The sequence below is a fragment of the Lontra canadensis genome, unplaced genomic scaffold (assembly GCF_010015895.1).
Source record: "Lontra canadensis isolate GAN:19392208 unplaced genomic scaffold, GSC_riverotter_1.0 scaffold50, whole genome shotgun sequence".
NCBI lineage: Eukaryota > Metazoa > Chordata > Mammalia > Carnivora > Mustelidae > Lontra > Lontra canadensis.
Genome location: NW_022631044.1, coordinates 3,579,070 through 3,598,218, shown reverse-complemented (window position 1 = coordinate 3,598,218; position 19,149 = coordinate 3,579,070). Strand labels below are relative to the sequence as shown.

The window sequence follows — 19,149 nt, the reverse complement described above, 5'->3', positions numbered from 1 at the left end:
GGGCTGGACAACTACCCAATTTCCATCACTACTTATATGACTGGCTCCCACAGGTACAGATCATAGATATTTTTGCCCCCAAATCAGTATGTCATAAACTCTCAAAGTAGAAACTGAATGTGTAAGGGTCTTCTGTACTTACAGAAGTTGACACCAACAGCATTGTAAATGGCGTAGTTATAAGAAAACTACATCTGGATCTCATTTATTGGACTAAAACTATTACACTCCTATGCTTTGGCACTGACAACCAGTGCAGCAATTTGATACAGAATTTCAGCTTTCCAAAAATTAATCTGAAATAGATTAAACACTTAAATGAAAGGCCTGAAACCAAGGACTTCCTAGAAAAAAACACAGGAACAAAGTTCCTTGACATGGGTCTTGGTGATGATTTCTTGGCTATGACACCTAAAGCACAAGCAACAAAATAAAAAATAAAAAAGTGGGATTACATCAAATCACAGCAAAGAAAACTATCAACAAAGTGAAAAGTCACACTACAGAACGGGAAAAAAATATTTGCAAACCAAATATCTAGTAAGGGACTAATATCCGAAACATATAGAGATCTCAAGTGAAAAAAAGAAAATAACCCAATTTAAAAATGGGCAAATGGGGGCACCTAGGTGGCTCAGTGGATGAATGCCTCTGCTTTCGGCTCAGGTCATGATCCCAGGGTCCTGGGATTGAGTCCCGCATTGGGCTCTCTGCTTAGCAGGGAGCCTGCTTCCCTTCCTCTCTCTCTGCCTGCCTCTCTGACTACTTGTGATCTCCGTCTGTCAAATAAATAAATAAAATCTTTAAAAAAAAAAAAATGGGCAAATGACCTGCATATACATTTCCCCCAAAAAAATATACAGGGGTGCCTGAGTAGCCTCAGAGGGTAAGTCTCTGCCTTCAGCTCAGGTCATGGTCTCAGGGTCCTGGGATCGAGTTCCGCATCAGGCTCTCTGCTCAGCAGGGAGACTGCTTCCTATTCTCTCTCTGCCTGCCTCTCTGCCTACTGGTGATCTCTGTGTTAAATAAATAAAAGTCTTAAAAAAAAAAAAAAAGAAAGAATACACAAATGGCCAACAGGTACATGAAAAGATGCTCAACATTACTAGTCATTAGGGAAATGCAAATTAAAACCACGATGTGGTATCTCCTTATGTCTGTTAGCACAACCATCATTAAAAAGACAAGAGAAAACAAATGCTGGTGTAGATGTGGAGAAAAGGGAACCTTTGTGCACTGTTGGTGGGAATGTCAATTGGTGCAGCCGTCATGAAAAATATTACGGTAGATCCTCAAAAAATTAAAAATAGAACTACCATATGATCTGGCAATTCCATTTCTGGGAATATATTCAAAGCTAAAGAGAACACTAACTTGAAAAGATATCTGCATCCTCATGTCCACAGCAACATTATTCACAAAAGCCAAGACACAGAAACAACCTACGTGTCCATCAATTGCTGAATGGATAAAGTCGTGGTGCATACACACATACAGACACACACAGAATAATATTATTCAGCCATGAAAAATGAGAAAATGCCACCATCTGTGACAACACGGATGGATCTTGAGGGCATTATACTAAGTGAAATAAGTATCACTGACAAAAACAAATACTGTATGATTCACTTATACATGGAATCTAAAAAACAATACAAAACAAACTCATAGAAAAAGGGATTAGACTTTGGTTACCAGAGGTAAGGGTGGGGGGAGAGCGGACTGGAGGAAGGTAGTAAAAGGTACAAACTTCCAGTTATAAGATAAACAAGCACTAGGGATATAATGTACGACATGATGACTACAGCGAACACTGCGGTAGGATATACAGGAAAGTTGTTAAGACAATAAATCCTAAGAATTCTCATCACACAGGAAAATTTCTTTCCTTTATTCCTTTGTTTTTATTGTACCTCTATGAGAAAATCGATGTTAACTGAACCTACTGTGGCCATGATTTCACAATATATCTAACTTGAACCATCATGCCATAGGTCTTAAACTTATACAACGATGTGTATCAATTATTTCTCAATAAAACTAGAAAAAATTTAACTAAAATTTGTTTTAATTTAGCTTCCTAAAAAATAAAGAATGAAGTCTGACAAGAAGCAGACTTCCTTCATTTTCAGAAATGCGCCTACCAACTAAAATCCTGTTGAGGTTCACACATGCTACCAGCCATCTGTCTGAGCCAAGAAAATAATGAGAAGCAAAACCTAAGGACTGCTCCTACGGAAAAATCTTCCCACTCTTTGCCTTCCATGAAGACATGGCAAGTGGGCCACCTATATATCTAAGAGTCTTTCTAAAGCATATTTTCCACTGATAAATAAGTCCAAGCAGCTATTATTAACATTTCTGTCCCCCACCTTCCTGATTTTTGTCTTAACAACATGAAAAGGTAACATCGTGTTTTAATAAAGTGTAATTTTACATGGTGTGTTACAGACACATTCTGATATCCAACCTCAAACAGTTAAAATCTCAAGAAGCCACTTACTGCTACACCAGCATGGTAGCTCGTCCCACAGGCAATAAGAATCAAACGCCGACACCTCTGGATCTCCTTAATGTGATCTTTCAAACCGCCCAAATTCACTGAAATAAAAGTTTGTGAATATAATTATTGAGGAAAGGACCACAGGAAATAGGTAATTCCTTTTCGTGAGTGTCCACTGCCAATATGGGAAACACTACCATTTTAAAGAATTATATACGGTTTTGAAGACTAAATTAAAGGGGCGCCTGGGTGGCTCAGTCACTAAGCGTCTGCCTTCGGCTTAGGTCATGATCCCAGGGTCCTGGGATCGAGCCCCACATCAGGCTCCCTGCTCAGCGGGGAGCCTGTTTCTCCCTCTCTCTCCTTCTGCCTGCTGCTCTGCCTACTTGTGCTCACTCTCTGTCAAATAAATAAATAAAATCTTAAAAAAAAAAAAAACTTTTATGAGGAAGATATAACATTGATAAAAGTCCTTTTTAAAATCATGAACTTCTGAAAGTTTCTCTGTCTTCCCGTGTGAAATAAATCTTTTTCCTGATCTTTCTTCCAAGACTACCATAGGTGGTCTTTACTGCTACTCTCCCAGTTTTTCCAGCTCAACCCCCTTCAACGAGCCCTTCTCCCCACACCCGCAAACGTAGCTCCTGCTTCTCTCCTTCCCTTCCCCAACGTCTTAGCCTAGACAGGACAACATCCTAAGTGGCAACTGCACACCTCAGCCTCTCGCCCCTCCAGGGCACGCTGCTCAGACTAGCACCCAGTTCACTCCAGTGAAGCTCTGATCACCTTGGCTCCTAAGCCTCCTAACAGCTCTGTAATTTCTACACAAGGAGGTTCCCCCACACCTCCGCCTGACAGTAGAGCATTCAAGAACCCCTTTGGCAGCTCCTCCCATCTTCTTTCCCAGACGTACTGCTCCTTACTCTCTTCAGGTAGTAGATGTGGCAAACTGGACCACACAGTACTCTACCAATAGCTTGCCCATGGTCTTCCACTATCTCCCCCCTTAGCTAACTCTGTTTTCTCCAACTGCAGTGCTCCTGTGTCATCTTCACCTTCCAGATCCTTGAAACTCATGCCTGCCTGCTTTGTGAAGCCTTCCCTGGCCCCAAAGCCCCTGCCCACAGACAGATTTATTGTCTACTCCAAATTCAACAGTGAACTTCAAACATCTCAACATTAAACTATGTCTCTAGTGTCATTTATTGTATTTTACCTTTCTTTAAGTAATTATCTATTTGCCCCTTCTAGATTTATAAGAACCTCAAAGAGATCATATCAGAAATAACTTCCCTATAGTCCCTGCTATGTTCAACATGATGTTCTGAACACAAGATGTTCTATTTATAATTTAGCTTCAACAGATCTCTCCTGTTGAGAAAGTCTGATGCTGCTCAGAAAAGAAAAAGACACAGAGACAGCATTTACTCAGAGAAATCATTCTCTGGACATCTCTGGAAATCATTACCAGGACATGGCATAAGAAAGAAGACACTTAACACTGCACATAGGACACACAGATTCAGGATGAGAGTTTTACACCCTAACAATTATTTGTCAAAAATGAATTAATGCTGAGAAGTTTAGCCCAAAGTTTGTTTGCTACACTGTTTATTAAACTGGTCCTGATGAATGAGCAGTGTTCCCAAAATGGGAGTTCGCAATAAAGAGGTTAGAGACAACTTAGGACCCCAAACATCAATCTCAAACTCATCTCTGCAGGTGCCCAAGTTCCTCTGACACAGGGTCCAGGCAGAACTTCCAGAAAGACGACCAGGGCTGCCCTCTCAGCTCATCCTAGGCAGGCAGGAAGGTATATGTTATCCCAGAAGGCATTAAGCAAACACCTGGAAAGCCTCTGGGAAGTTCACACCTTCACTCACTTAGAAACTGAGAGAGAAAATCCAGGCTGAGCAGATACATGGCAAGCTTCCCAAGAGAGAGACCAGGTCTCACTCCTCTTGGAATTTACAGTGTCCAGAAGAGTCCCTGCTACACAGCAAGTGCCCCAAAAGGTTTTCTGAAGTGAAAAGAGGTTAAATGTTTTTAATGGTAGACTGGAGGACATCCCCGCCCCACTCCAGGAAAATCATGCTAATACTGACAACTTTCAAATGTGACTTTCTAGCCAGTTTTTACATTTTTTTTATAACTACCTTATTAAAATACGTCACGTACCATAAGTTCACCCTTTTAAAGTCCACAGTCAGTGGTTTTCAGTATATCGAGAGCTGTACAACCATCAGCACCACCTGATTTCGGAACATTTCATCACCTGTCCCAAATCCCACAGTCATTAGCGTCACTCTTCATCCCCATCCCCTCAACCTCTGACAACCATTAGTTATTACCTCCCCCTTTTTACTGCAGTAAAATAGATGTACATCAATTTAACATTAAACATTGTTAAGTGTACAGTATAGCTCCACGGCATTAAGCCCGTTCACACTCTTGGGCAACCATCGTTATCATCCATCCCCAGAACTTTCTCATCTTCTCAAACTGAAACACTCTCCCTGCCCCCGGTAACCACTGATCTACCTCCTGCTCTATGCCTCTGGCATCTGACAATTCTAGGCGCACCTCACGTCACTGGACTCACATATGGGGGGGTGGGGTGACAGACAACTGGGCGCCGTTGGTGGCCGGCAGCCACAGCTTTCTGCCAGGCTATAAAGAACAAGGAGTTTTCAGGCCCTGCCAGTACCAACCCCCACAGGAGGCTCCAAAATAATCATCCGTAGTTCATTACCAGTATAGTCATCAAAGTTGACTCTTCCTCGCATCGTGTTCACAACAGACTCGGGCTGCTCAAAAATTTCTTTCTGCATGAATGAACTGAAGTTGCCTAAAGTAACAAATTGTATCATTAAAAAATTTGTACCAACTGAAGTCTATCTTTTGTAACATAATCTCAGGAAGGCAGTAGAGTACAATATTCACATAGGACATTTTGCCCTGTGTGAAGAAAAATACATAAGGAGGAAAACTCACTTTATTAACTTCACACCTAAAACACGCAGATAGAACAAAACAGAGGAGGGGGACAGACTTAAGTTTTAGAGTCAGATTTGTTTCAAATGATGGTTCTATCCTTGAACACCTAAATGGCTCTGGGGAAATTCCCTCATCCATAAAATAAGAACAGCAACTATTTCACAGCACTATTGTGTGTTAGTGTAGAGGAGACCTAACATGTAGCAGTTAGGAATAAATGTTAGCTTTTAGCCCACCGTGACCCCATGAGAAAGGAAAAGAAAAGTCATTTTTAAGAAAAATCATCTTAACAGTTCACAAGAGCAAACATTATAGTAGGCCTAAGTGTGTCAGGTACTGTTCTGAAGGCTCTACATAAATTAGCTCTCTTCATCTTCAAAACAACCTTAATGAGGTAAGTTCTACTATCCACATTTATTTATATATTCTATACATATATATTCTCTCGGGAGAGGAATAAAGAACAGAACAAAAGCTATGTTCATAAAGTATCTTAAAAATATCAAGAACTGGGAGCCTGGGTGGCTCAGTGGGTTAAGCCTCTGCCTTCAGCTCAGGTCATGATCTCAGGGTCCTGGGATCGAGTCCCGCATCGGGCTCTCTGCTCTGCAGGGAGCCTGCTTCCTCCTCTCTCTCTCTCTCTCTCTCTCTCTGCCTGCCTCTCTGCCTACTTGTGATCTCTGTCTGTCAAGTAAATAAATAAAATCTTTAAAAAAAAAAAAAATATCAAGAACTGGGGCGCCTGGGTGGCTCAGTGGGTTAAAGCCTCTGCCTTCAGCTCAGGTCATGATCTCAGGGTCCTGGGATTGAGCCCCGCATCGGGCTCTCTGCTCAGCAGGGAGCCTGCTTCCTCCTCTCTCTGTCTCTGCCTGCCTCTCTGCCTACTTGTCTGTCAAATAAATAAATAAAATCTTTAAAAAAAAAAAAAATCAAGAACTATTTAGACAATCAGCCTCTTTTTTAATGTAAGAAACAACAAACCATGAATTAGTTTGAAGAATAACTACTTTAAGACCAGCAGGTAATTTTTCCAAAGAATCATCCCCTTTCCTGGGATTATCCCCTCAATAATTGTCTGGAAGATTTCAGTCAGCACTGTCATCAGATTCCTACACAACCACAGGAAGCAGAATGTGTCCTTTCCATTAAGAACACCAAGCTACAACATGACAAAAACTTTCACCCTTCATGATCTGCTGCAGTTCCATCTGGAGGGTCTGCACAGCTCGTCCAGGATGATCTCCCGCAGTCCGTTTAATTCGATGGATAGAAAGACGGCCATCTACCACCGCTGCAACATCATCGTCTTCAAGGAAGATGACACGATTGGTATGTTCTATGACAGCACTATAAAAAGGTTCAAGGACATATTACAATCAATAATCAAGGATGACTACTACAAATAAAACTACCATTAGAACACACAGACCAAGTTTAAATACAAACTTGGGGCACCTAGATGGCTCAGTCAGTTGAGCATCTGACTCTTGATTTTAGCTCAGGTCATGATCTCAGGGTCATGGGATCAAGCCCCATGTTAGGCTCCGTGCTCAGTGAGGAGACTGCTTGAAATTCTCTCTCCCCCTCTCCCTCTGTCCCTCCTCTCTCTCTCTAATAAATAAATCTTTAAAAAATATATAAAACAAAAAATACAAACCTATCATTGTGCAGTATCTTTGATAACTTTCTGGTTACCCAAGCCATTCCCTACAGGGCAGTGTCCCCTACTAGGGACAATGAACGAAAGGACCTCTGTGCAACACCCTAAAACAAATTAGATTTGATCAAATCAGAAAGCATGGCTATTTCCTCCTCATTCTATCTCCAAATTCTTCCATTTTGTACTCCTAAATATTTCTCAAAGCCTCTATGTCCACCACTACAAGCCAGTTCAAGCTACCATCAGATCTTGGATGAACTATGGCAGCAGCCTCCTAACTTTTCCAACCACATTCCTTCCCTCCCTCCATCCATTCTCCATCTCTGCCAAAATGAGTATCAAAAGGTAATTCAAACCAAGATTTCTCTCTCACCCAACAAACCACTTGATGGCTTTCCTTTGGCTTTTCAGAAAACAACAAAAACACCTTACCATGACCCTACCTCCTTCTCTAGCCTCATCTCCCACTTCCTCTATTCCAGCCATACTCATACCTATCCCAAGCTCTTACAGACTGATCAATCTGCAGTAAATGAAATGTTCTTTCCTCTATCTCTTCACCTAACTAACTCCTAACATCTCCTTATCTCTCAAGTGTCACTCCCTTAAAGAAATTCACCCACAGGAGACTGAGTCACCCTGTTACAGGCATTCTTGTCACAGCTGGAATTCTATACTTGTATGATTGATTAAAACTTGTCTTCTCCATTAAGGAAAAGCTCCTCAAGGATAAGTTTATACACACACACACACACACACACACAGATAACTTTTTCTTAAAAAAAAATTTTTTGGAGTAATCTCTACCCCCAACGTGGGACTCGAACTCACAACCCCAAGCTCACATTCAAACTCACAACCCTGAGATCAAGAGTCACAGGCTCCACTGACTGAGCCAGCCAGGCACTCCTCAGACAAGTATATTTTTATTTTTACTCACAATTATCTCCTAAGCCTAGGACATGGATTTGCTCAGAGTGTTCAATATGAACCTATCAGTCAATGACAAAAGGATGATAAGCTTCTACAATTTCCAGTTTATTGAAGCCATAACTGTCAATTCTGTAACAAACCTACTTAATGACAATGATGCATCCTAGCACTGAGTATACCCCGACAAAGGTTAGGAAACAGTCAAAACTTATTTTCCCACTGAGATGATGCAATCCCAGCAGTCTTAAACTACGACTCTTTCTCATCTTCAGACCCCCTTACTTCCAGGCACAACGAATGACTCAAGTGCTTGCTGGCAACCTGAGCGATCCATTTGATCCTCCCCACTGTTGGTATTCTACTTCTAAATGCATCTAACCACCCCACGGTACTTTTCACTCTAAATGCCTTAGTCTAGTACTATTTCTTTTATAAAAGTGATTATGTGGGAAACTACTTCTGAATTAAAAAAGGCAAGTGTCCTTATTGGACTAAAACTATAATGGTTTAGCAAGCATACTGTAATTGCTGGGACAATAAGCCATTCTGTTCTCCAGTCTAAAATCTCTCCTCCCTATAAAACCTGGGTAAGGCTCCAGAAAAGAAAAATAAAAAGAGGAAAAATAATAAAAGAGCTCAGAGTAAATATGCAGAAACGAGTCTCAAGGACTGTTCTCTTTTCTTGGTAAACTGACCTACATGCTTTGAACTGAGAGGAAAAATATTCTTAGAACCCCATCTCCATTTAAAAGGACACCTACATTTTTCCCTAATTGACAAAATTCTCCCACACAGGATGACTAGATATGCATAAAATGACTTTTGGTTTCAGTAACATGAGAAGTTTTACTGAAGTTCTCTGAACCAACGAAGGAAGCTCACCTTGCATCAGAAGCAAAGTAATATTCCACTGCTTTTTCTTCCACAGGGAAAAGGCAAGTTGTGCTGTCCACACGAGAGAGATTGCAGCTTCCCTTTTTGTCCTTCCCTAGAGCACAGAGTTAACACAAATCAGCAATCATGCAGGAAACCATGGCCAGTGGATAAACAGACATAACTTTCTATAAAATCAACAAAAAACCATAGCAACACAAAATAATTTCAGCAACTCTGAGATGCTAGGTAGATCACCTTATTTCCATGCAATAAGCCAACAAGAACAGACACAGGTGTAGAGTGAAACAGCAACTATCAAAGAGAGCGTGGCAGATGAGAGTGCTACATTACACATTTTAAAAACGGAATATTTCTCTTCCAGGTAAAAGGCAAATAATTCACTAATATCACTAACTTTTTTTAATCAACAGTATGTATCACCTAATTTTAACTTTACATAAAACTTGATAGAATACATATAAGTTTATGTAACTAAACTTACAAAAATTACATTAAAAAATCAAAATTGTGCAATGAATAAAATGAAGATTGATGGCATATTAGTTTTTATTATAAAACTTCTCTAGATTTTAACAGTAAGTCAGCACAACAAATCAAGTTGTAATTTATACTAACTCTGATTTCAAAACAAAACAAAGATACTTAGAACTCTCTATCATACACTAGATGTGGCCCCTACTGTTAAGGATTGGAAATACCATAAACCTACTCTTCTTTCTTAAAATTGGATTTTCTTACATTTCTTTTAAGTTAGGATAAAATACGGTCCTTCTGCAATAATAATCCTTTTAATCCTAGAACTTTAGAAATCTGGCATCTCTAATTAATTTGTCAAGTCATGAATGAAGAATTTTTTTTCCTTTTGGCTCACTCACAACAAAAGTCAAAGGTGGAAAGCAAAGTGAAGTTTGACAAATTAGCCAAATATGGGGGGGAGGAACCCATTACTTGAAGACTATATAACACAGAGACAAAAAAAAAAGCACCTTTTTCTGAGATCAGGACATTTACAGACCTTTTAACTATGGACACAATGGCCAGAGGACACAATAAATACACTTGCAAAAATTCATATTGTATCTATCCTCTAATGCATGTCTATGAAGACTTGCTTGTAAGTATTCTTAGAAATATACATCCAAAGTTCTCCACAATCGTACCAGTATGATGTGTTTTAGACATGAAAACCAAACAGCTCTTTAGATCTTTCCATCCAAATTCAAAAGCAAAAAAGGTATCACAGTTTTAAAAATACATATAAGATGACATGCTAGGAAAAATTACACTACAGGAAGAGAAAACAGATGGGTGTTTGCCAAGGCCTGAGTATGGAACAAAGGAACAAGGGCTGGCTACAACTCTCCAGCTGGAGGGAACTTTCACGGGCATGGAATCGTTCTGCACTTTGACTGAGGTGGTTAACAACTATTTGCACTTGACAAAACTCATGAAACTGCACATCAAAAACAGCGAACTTTCCTGATGTTGAAAAAAAAGTGAATTAAAAAATATAAAGAAGGATAGCCTAGGACCAATATTTTCAAAATAAATACAACTAGCTTTAGGTGATTCGATGCCCTACTGGCTGTCAAGTTTCACTATCTTCTCCAGATATTTATTCTTCAAGTAACAAGGTATATTTTATTATAATATCTAGAAGGATTTAATATCATTGCCTAGTTAAATGAAAAGAACATTACCACCTGATGCCTACACGACTCGTGCAATCTACAAAATGTTTTGCCGTACATAGATTTTCTCATCTGATTTGAGTAGAATACAATCATTACCATCCCCTCTTATTTTGTCAGTAGTTACACCTGAAGAATATAGCAAAAATCTAAAAGCCCCCTTTATACAGCCTCTTTAATAAGAGGCTAAACTTTTAAAACTCAACTTTGTGGGGCACCTGGGTGGCTCAGTGGGTTAAAGCCTCTGCCTTCAGCTCAGGTCATGATCTCAGGGTCCTGGGATAGAGCCCCGCGTCGGGCTCTCTGCCTGCTTCCTCCTCTCTCTCTCTGCCTGCCTCTCTGCTACTTGTGATCTCTGTCAAATAAATAAATAAAATCTTTTAAAAAATAAAAAAATAATAATAAACTCAACTTTGCTGAGCCACACATCATCTACCTACAAGGAGCTGTAGAAACAAAGGTTACTAAAATGTAATTCATGATCTTAAAAAGATGCATCATATTAAGTTTTTCTTCTAACTTCTTAAGACCTTAGCCAATGTTTTTCCATTCTTTTTTTCTACGAGCAGCCCAAGAAAATGTATAAGGTAACATAAAAGTAATGTATAAAAAGAGCAGGATTATTAACAGAAATCTGGAACCCTGGATCCAAAATTCTCTACTCTCACTGCTTATACTAGTTTTTCTTCTGAAAAGGGAAGGACAGGGAGGAAGTAAGAAGAAATCCTAACATTTCATGACTGAAGGTTATATACGGAACTTTCTACTTTAGATAAAAGAGCTAAAGCAGCCACTATCTAAAGATGAAAGGTTCAGAGTCCTTTGCTAATTTTTTTTCAAGAAACCAAGACTTATACATTAATAATATGGGTTTCAATTTTCTGAATTTACCACTCCCTATCTTTTACTTGGAAAGCTTTTAATAATAAGTAAATGAAAAGAGCATGCCATTTGTTTTCTGTCTAATTATATCAATAAAATGATCCAGAATTTGTATGGCTGAAAGTCCTATAAAGAAAAATAAACTTCAAACAAACAAAAACACTCCAATTTCAAACAAGGCAATCAAGATGTGAATGTGAATCTAAAAGTAAAATGTCATGCATAAAATAAAGATCATTTAAATATAACTTAGTAAAAAGTTAGAATAAATTAAATAACTACCATTGAATTCAATCTACAATAGCCTAGCATACAATGCTCTTTCCCAATCTAAATATCTTACTTACATTACTGTATCTTACATGAATTTTAAAAAAAAAAACTTTACAATTTAAAATCTAAATTTCAAAGAAACAAATTATTAAAAGCAGTTTTCTAAATGCCAAAAGCAGACAGACAAAATATACTCTGCAAATTAGAAAAATGTCAAAATATGTTTCCCCATAAAAAAAGCACATTTTTAGAGGCCCAGCACATTCATTCACTCCAAGAACAAAGAATTAGTAAAGAATGAACAAAAGAGGATAAGATTCCTCCCCATCCATGCAGAGTGCATTTCCCACCTCTTTCTCCCTGTGATCCCCACCGTGTGAATTTTGATCCAATCTGAGTCCTAGCTAAGGATATACAACAGAAAAAAATTCTCCTCGTCAGAGAAATCACAACAGCAAATCCTTTTCACGTCTAGACAGAACTATATACACATATGTGTGGATCTGACCAAAGAGACATTTATTTCAATTTAATGAACACAATTCTTTTTATCTACTGCACTCAAATTTATTCCTCTTGGCAAGACATAGCAAGAGTTTTTACCTGTTCTGTAGAGTATTGGAATGTGATCAGTAGAGAGCTTATGTTCACTTCGTACACCAATCAAAAGAGGGCTACCTCGTCTGTTAGTGCAAAATTAGGCAGAATTACATCATTTTCATAAATATTGCACAGATACAAATTTTCATGAGCCAACACTCATCAAATAACGTTTAACTTTTCCCCTTTAAACTTGGCTTCAGGTATAACAAAACAGTAACAGACACAGAATTTTTATAAAATAGTAACAGGGTCAGCAGTCTATGCTCCTGAGGCCAGGTCTATCTATTTTTGTTACACAAGAGTTTTACTGGAACCCAGCCATGCTCTTTCTTTTCCCTATTTTCTACAGCTGCTTTCCCACTATAGCAGCAAAACTTGGTGCTACAGAGGCCGTATGGCCCAGAAAGGCTAAAATATTTACTCTCTGGACCATTACAGAAAAGTCTTTCTCCTTTTTAAAATGTCAAATGGAAACTTTCTTTCAATTGTACATGGAATTCTGACACACGAATGTTTAAGCATTTTGAGGCCGTATGGCCCAGAAAGGCTAAAATATTTATTCTCTGGACCATTACAGAAAAGTCTTCCTCCTTTTTAAAATGTCAAATGGAAACTTTCTTTCAATTGTACATGGAATTCTGACACATGAATGTTTAAGCATTTTCTCCTTAGTCACCTTGCCTTCGTATTAAAAATAGCTCTTTCTTGCCAAATATTAGGGCTTCCCACTGGCCTAAAAAGGGCGTCATGATCAGGCCTACATATCGTCACAAAAGTAGTGATGGTACTATTATCTCAGAATCCACTCAGAATATATACTTCCAAAAACTACGGAGAAAGTTAATGTTTGGGGCCTGAAACTAAGGAATACTCAATATCCAAATTCACAAAGTAACCGTGGTATCCCACTACAGACAAAAGGCCAGTTTATAAATGCAAAAATATATTTGCTTTATTAAGGGATTCTGTTAAATGGAAGAGTGGTAAAAAACAGACAAGAAAGGACATGTGAAAACATATTCATATGGAGTCTCTGAGACAGGGCAAGTCCTTACAGTGAAGGGTAATCATCATGTACAGAAAACATACTTGTAATTCAGATGTTTCAAAATACATATAATTATTAGTCATTATTAAATTTGTATGTACCTTGTGCCAACTGCTTGGCCAGGAAAATGAACACTTTTAAATACCAGTGCAAAAGCACCTTCCTATAAGAGGGGGAAAAATGCATTAGCAATATTTATTATAATCAATTCTCAAATGTGAAATTCCTAAAACATATTGGCTTCAGCACAGAAATTTTTTGTTTACATGCTGCCCTTTTGCAGTAGGTTATAAACAAGTCTAAAATTTAGGTAGACACTTATTCCTTAACTTTGGTGTATCAAGATACACTTTTTCACCAAGCCCCTCTTGAAATCGACTCAATAGATAATAGCTCCACAAAAGACTATTTTAAAGCACTTTTGTACATATTTCTAAATAGATACATCCTATCCCATACTAGGCATTAGAATGCAGGGAACAGAGGATTAGAAAAGACTACAAGCCCAATATCCAAAACCCCTACTCCAGTCCAGTGATTTTACACCACTGCTAACTTCCATGCTTGTCGACCTTGATACTGGAGATAAAAATATACAAAACCACAATTATTAACAAGCATACCCAACCTCCTCAGGGACCGGGCAAGAAAATCAAGAGTGAATAAAAGAGGAACAGGAGGCAGGAAAGGTAAAGGATCACCCTAGAATGCAAACTGGGTTATATAATGCATAGAAACAAGAAAAGGCTAGAAAGGCACAGTACTCTGCCTTGAGTAAAGGGAAGGAATAGGCCTCTATCTTCTCCATCTTCCTAATTCCTCCATTTGCTTCAGGCATCATGAGATTTGGGTAGAGGGAGGAAGTGAGGGTTAGACCTTCAGAAAGAAGCAGAGGGCTTTTAAATGGGAACGCTAGAGTAATGAATGGGGATGGGGGCAGAAATCCCAATGCATCTGGACTTTTGTGGATCTTTCGTGTCTTTAATCTTTAACTAGGACAACTGGGATGGGATGAGAAAGAATGCCATTTTTTTCTTCGGCTGGAAAATTATAGTGTTACAAGGCCAAGGCAATGTGCCATAAGGAAAAATAAGTTGACTATACTGGCTCAGAGACATGCAAACATTATCCCAGAATAAAGAGTGTGCATTTTACTGAAGCTACCCTTGTGCTAAGTTACTGACTAAAAAGAATACTTGAGTGAGTAGGAAGCAAGAAAGTAATGAACCCGACTGTGTCTATTGTATACAGGTTTGGGTGGTATGTATGGGCTTGTGTGTGTGCGCGCGCATAGGACAAACTCTTAGATTTGGGATTATTTTTAATTCCCATGACACTGAACTACAGTGAAAGAAGAAGAATTTTAAGTGTGTGGGAAGAAAGGAGGTCAAAGAGTCTTTCAAAATTATTTAAGCTAAGTATTTATATATATATATATATATATATATATATATATATATATATGAAATAAAAGCCAAAAATACTTAAGAAATTAACATAGTTTCTGCTTAAGAGTTTGTTATGATTAACACTGGCAATAATTATCTTTAAAAGTGTGGTTTAATACCAATTGTTGGATAACTCTCTCCACCAAGGTAGTAAAACTGATGTCTTGACTTTCCCGATTGTCATACATGTACTTAACAAGCTTGGCAATTGTCTCTGTATCTGTTTCCGATTCAAAGTCATAGCCTTTGCTTTCCTAAAATAAGAAATGGAAAAAAAAAAATGGACACATTTAAGGAAATAGTCATGATATCCAAATCTTTTCTATATAATTTTTTTCTCAAAAATTTCACTAACCAAATTCTAATATTTTTTCAACACCATATCCCATTACCCATTGTTCAAAATTAAACTCACTATCTAACCACAGTGAACCCAAAATGGTGAGGTATTTGGTGTAATTTTGAATATACACTTATAATTATATAAATCTAGATATATGCCATATACAAATTAAGAACACTTTAAATAATTAAAATACAATATGCAATAGTCACAAAACAGTAATTCCATAATGAACATAATGATTCTTTCATGGATAATGAAATTGCACTATCCATCAAAACAGTCATTAGCTGTATGTGGCTATTTTTTTAATATTTTTTAAGATTTTATTTATTTATTTGAAAGACAGAGAGAGAGAGAGAGAAAACATGAGTGGGGAGGAGTCAGGGAGTAAGGAGAAGCAGACCCCCCCGCTGAGCATGCAGTCCGATGTGGGGCTCAATCCCAGGACCGCAGGATCATGACCTGAGCGGAAAGCAGACACTGAATGGACTGAGCCACCCAGGTGCCCCATATATGTGGCTTTTTTAAAATGTACAATGTTCTTGGGACACCTGGGTGGCTCAGTTGGGTGGGTGGCTGCCTTCGGCTCAGGTCATGATCCCAGTGTCCTGGGATTGAGTCCCACATCGGGCTCCTTGCTCAGCAGGGAGCCTGCTTCTCCCTCTGCCTCTGCCTGCCACTCTGTCTGCCTGTGCTCACTCTCTCTCTCTCTGACAAATAAATAAATAAAATCTCTAAAAAAAAATTTTTTTAAATAAATAAATGTACAATGTTCTTTTTTTTTTTTTTTAAAGATTTTATTAATTTATTTGACAGATCACAAGTAGGCAGAGAGAGAGAGAGAGGAGAAAGCAGGCTCCCTGCGGAGCAGAGAGCCCAATGCGGGGCTTGATCCCAGGACCCTGGGATCATGCTGAGCCTCAGGCAGAGGTTTAACCCACTGAGCCACCCAGGCGCCCCATATATGTGGCTTTTTAAATTTAAACTGATTAGGGGGCACTTGACTGGCTCAGTTAGTAGAGCACATGACTCTTGCTCTCAGGGTTGTAAGTTTGAGCCCCACAATGGCTGTAGGGAGGACTTAAAAATTAAAATCTTTAAAAGTAAAAATAAGATCTTTAAAAACTTTAATTAAAACAAAAATAAACTTAAACCAATTAAAATGAAATAAAATATCAAGTTTAATTCCTCAGTCCTAGCAGCTCAAGGACCACATGCGGGTGTTGGACCACAAAGATACAGGCTTCCAGCATGGCCAAAATTTCAATTGGACAGCCCCAAGAGGCACTCATGAAGGTCATCCCCTTGACTATTACTATATAGTACATGGCTATTTAGGGCAGAGAAACTTCATTTAATCTGTCCTAATTCTTCTTATGTATCCCAGAATCTTTTACAAATGATAAACAAGGTCTCTCACAATGCAAAAGATGTCCCCCCACCACAAATTCCAATTTTATCTGAGCTTTGAAGGGTCATTTATGATAAAACCCAATAATTATTTCCTACTCACGTAAGAAACAAAAATATTTCACTGTGAACAAAGAAGGGTCCAGTAAACCACATACCCTTGTAACCATCTCAGGAATTATTTGATCATACCTAGACGGTGCTGCGCATTTCGCCAAACCACCTTGCTACTTTCATTAGAAATTTCTCAAAGCTTGGTGTCTTTTGAGGTTACTTTACTTACCAAAAACTTCTTCAAGTCTTTGTAGTTGGTGATAATTCCATTGTGAATAACAATAAATTCTAAAGGAGATAAAAATTATTGATGACAAAAAATTACAGGTCTTATAAACATTATAAATAGCCAGTATTGTCAGATTTTTCTCAAGTCAAAAAATTTGTCACATGCTGTAATTCCAAGTATAATCAAATATCTTCTATTTTTCATTATCAGATTACCTTTGGGTAGATCAGCAGCATTACTTATGTCGTTTAGTGGAAGCACACAGTGCTGGGGACATGGATATTAGAGGGGAAATGTAATAAGTTGGGGTCTAGAGACATCAACTTCATTTGTGGCTAAACTACTAAGCTAATGTCACCATAAGAAAGGGCCAAATTTCCTGGGCTTGTGTCTTCATTTGCAAAACAAGAAGGCTGAATTACATGATTCTTATTCTCACTTCTTTGTTCATTCATTTTTATGCATAAAAATTTCCCAAGTTTAAAGTGAAAGACTTTCGAACTAAAACAATTACCTGATTTACATTAAATGAGTTTAAGAACTGAAGTTAGAGAATAAGAAAAACCACTTATTCAGATTTATAGTGAAATTTACTTAGGAGAGGTCCAGATATTAAAATGTCAGATGTCAGATAAATTGATATTAAAACAGTATTCCAAGATCAAAGAAAAATGCAGGATAATTCTCATCTTTTTTATTAAGTAACTGAATATAAATGCAATATTTTAAATCCATGAGTTTACAATAAATAAAAGAAACTCATTCATCTTAGAACATTAGAACCACTTCATTTTTGAAAAATGGTAAATAAAGTTAAAAAAATCAAACATTCACTCTGCCTTTCCTATGTATAATCTGTAAGTCTGGGTAACTAAGCAGTTAGATATGGAGAAGATTCTCTTTAAAGTATGTGAGATAAGTGAAAAAGCAATGAGAGTATTTGACTATCACCATTTTACAAAACCCTAAAGAAATTAATGTTGGCAATGATCATCTATGGCCACTAGTAATACAAAAAGAAAAGTGCCCAAACACCACGTACCTCCAGATATAAATCAATACCAAACCATTAAAGAGAAGAGACAGAGAAACACGGTATATACCATAGGATGCATACAATTAGCATGATCTAGACTGTAGGAAAGTCTACAAGACAAATACAATAATCTATAAGGGAAAAGGAGACAAACGGAGAGCTTCCAAAATAATCTGGGTGGAGAGGTATGGTGAAAAATTACAGATTGTGTATAATGTTAAAGCTGGGTGACCGACCCATCTGGTTCTACATATTCTCTACTTGTGAATAGGTCTGAAACTTTACAGATCAAAAAAAAAATTAAAATAACAAAAACATAAAAGCTTTCACTCTTCTCCCATCATTGACCCCTCTACAATCATTCCACAGCATGCAGAATGTGTCCATACCATTATTTTTATCAGAACGCTGGGGATGGCTATTGACAGGATTGGGTTCTCCATGTGTTGCCCAACGGGTATGAGCTATTCCAAGGTGTACATCAAATTCTATATCCAAATCCATATCCTGTTGTTCTGAAGAACATAATATGAAAAATTCCATTATTAAATCATGCTGTAGAGCTAGAAGCTATAAATATTATTTATTATATATATTAATACAGTGCTGTTCACCCGGAGCATACAATTATTCAAACTAAAGATCGGCCATATTCAAAATAGTAATTAAAAGATTCAGGATGCCTGGGTGGCTCAGTTGGTTAAGCAACAGCCTTCAGCTCAGGTCATGGTCCTGGAGTCCTGCGATCAAGCCCCACATCGGGCTCCTTCTCTGCAGAGAGTCTGCTTCTCCCTCTGACTCTCCCCCATCTCTTGATCTCTTTCTCTCTTTCTTTCTCAAATAACAGATAAATAAAATCTTTAAAAAAAAAAAAAAGAAAAGAAAAGATTCAGGACTTAATGCAGCTCAAATATTTAGAGCAAATGAACCCAGCAACCGGGGGATAAAGTAAATGTGACAAAGTACTAACATCTGGTAAAACTAGATGAAGTATATGGGTGGTTAACGCACGATTCTTTCCACTTTTCTGAAGGCTTGAAAATGTTCAAACTGAAGGGTTATGGACCAAAAAAGTAAATGTGGTTTTTTTTTAAATCTATATTTAATCTGTGCCTTGAAAAAAACACCAGTACCAC

At 38.0% G+C, this 19,149-nt stretch overlaps 1 protein-coding gene across 2 annotated transcripts in view; it reads right to left on the bottom strand.

Moving 5' to 3' along the window:
• The window catches only part of LOC116877180 (glutamine--fructose-6-phosphate aminotransferase [isomerizing] 1), a 31,691-nt gene extending 13,143 nt beyond the window's left edge, over window positions 1-18,548 (bottom strand). Inside the window, exons 1-10 of one of the 2 annotated variants that reach the window (XM_032873742.1) lie at window positions 18,403-18,548; window positions 16,978-17,036; window positions 15,058-15,192; window positions 13,592-13,653; window positions 12,443-12,522; window positions 12,190-12,243; window positions 8,979-9,084; window positions 6,687-6,850; window positions 5,259-5,354; window positions 2,507-2,604 (exon numbers count right to left, since the gene is read on the bottom strand). In XM_032873742.1, coding sequence (XP_032729633.1) covers window positions 2,507-2,604; window positions 5,259-5,354; window positions 6,687-6,850; window positions 8,979-9,084; window positions 12,190-12,243; window positions 12,443-12,522; window positions 13,592-13,653; window positions 15,058-15,192; window positions 16,978-17,036; window positions 18,403-18,517 — 969 coding nt within the window. In that variant the 5' untranslated portion in view covers window positions 18,518-18,548. The remainder of the gene's footprint in view (window positions 1-2,506; window positions 2,605-5,258; window positions 5,355-6,686; window positions 6,851-8,978; window positions 9,085-12,189; window positions 12,244-12,442; window positions 12,523-13,591; window positions 13,654-15,057; window positions 15,193-16,977; window positions 17,037-18,402) is intronic. The other variant, XM_032873744.1, reaches the window with a different exon arrangement.
• Between the last annotated feature and the right edge of the window lie 601 nt (window positions 18,549-19,149).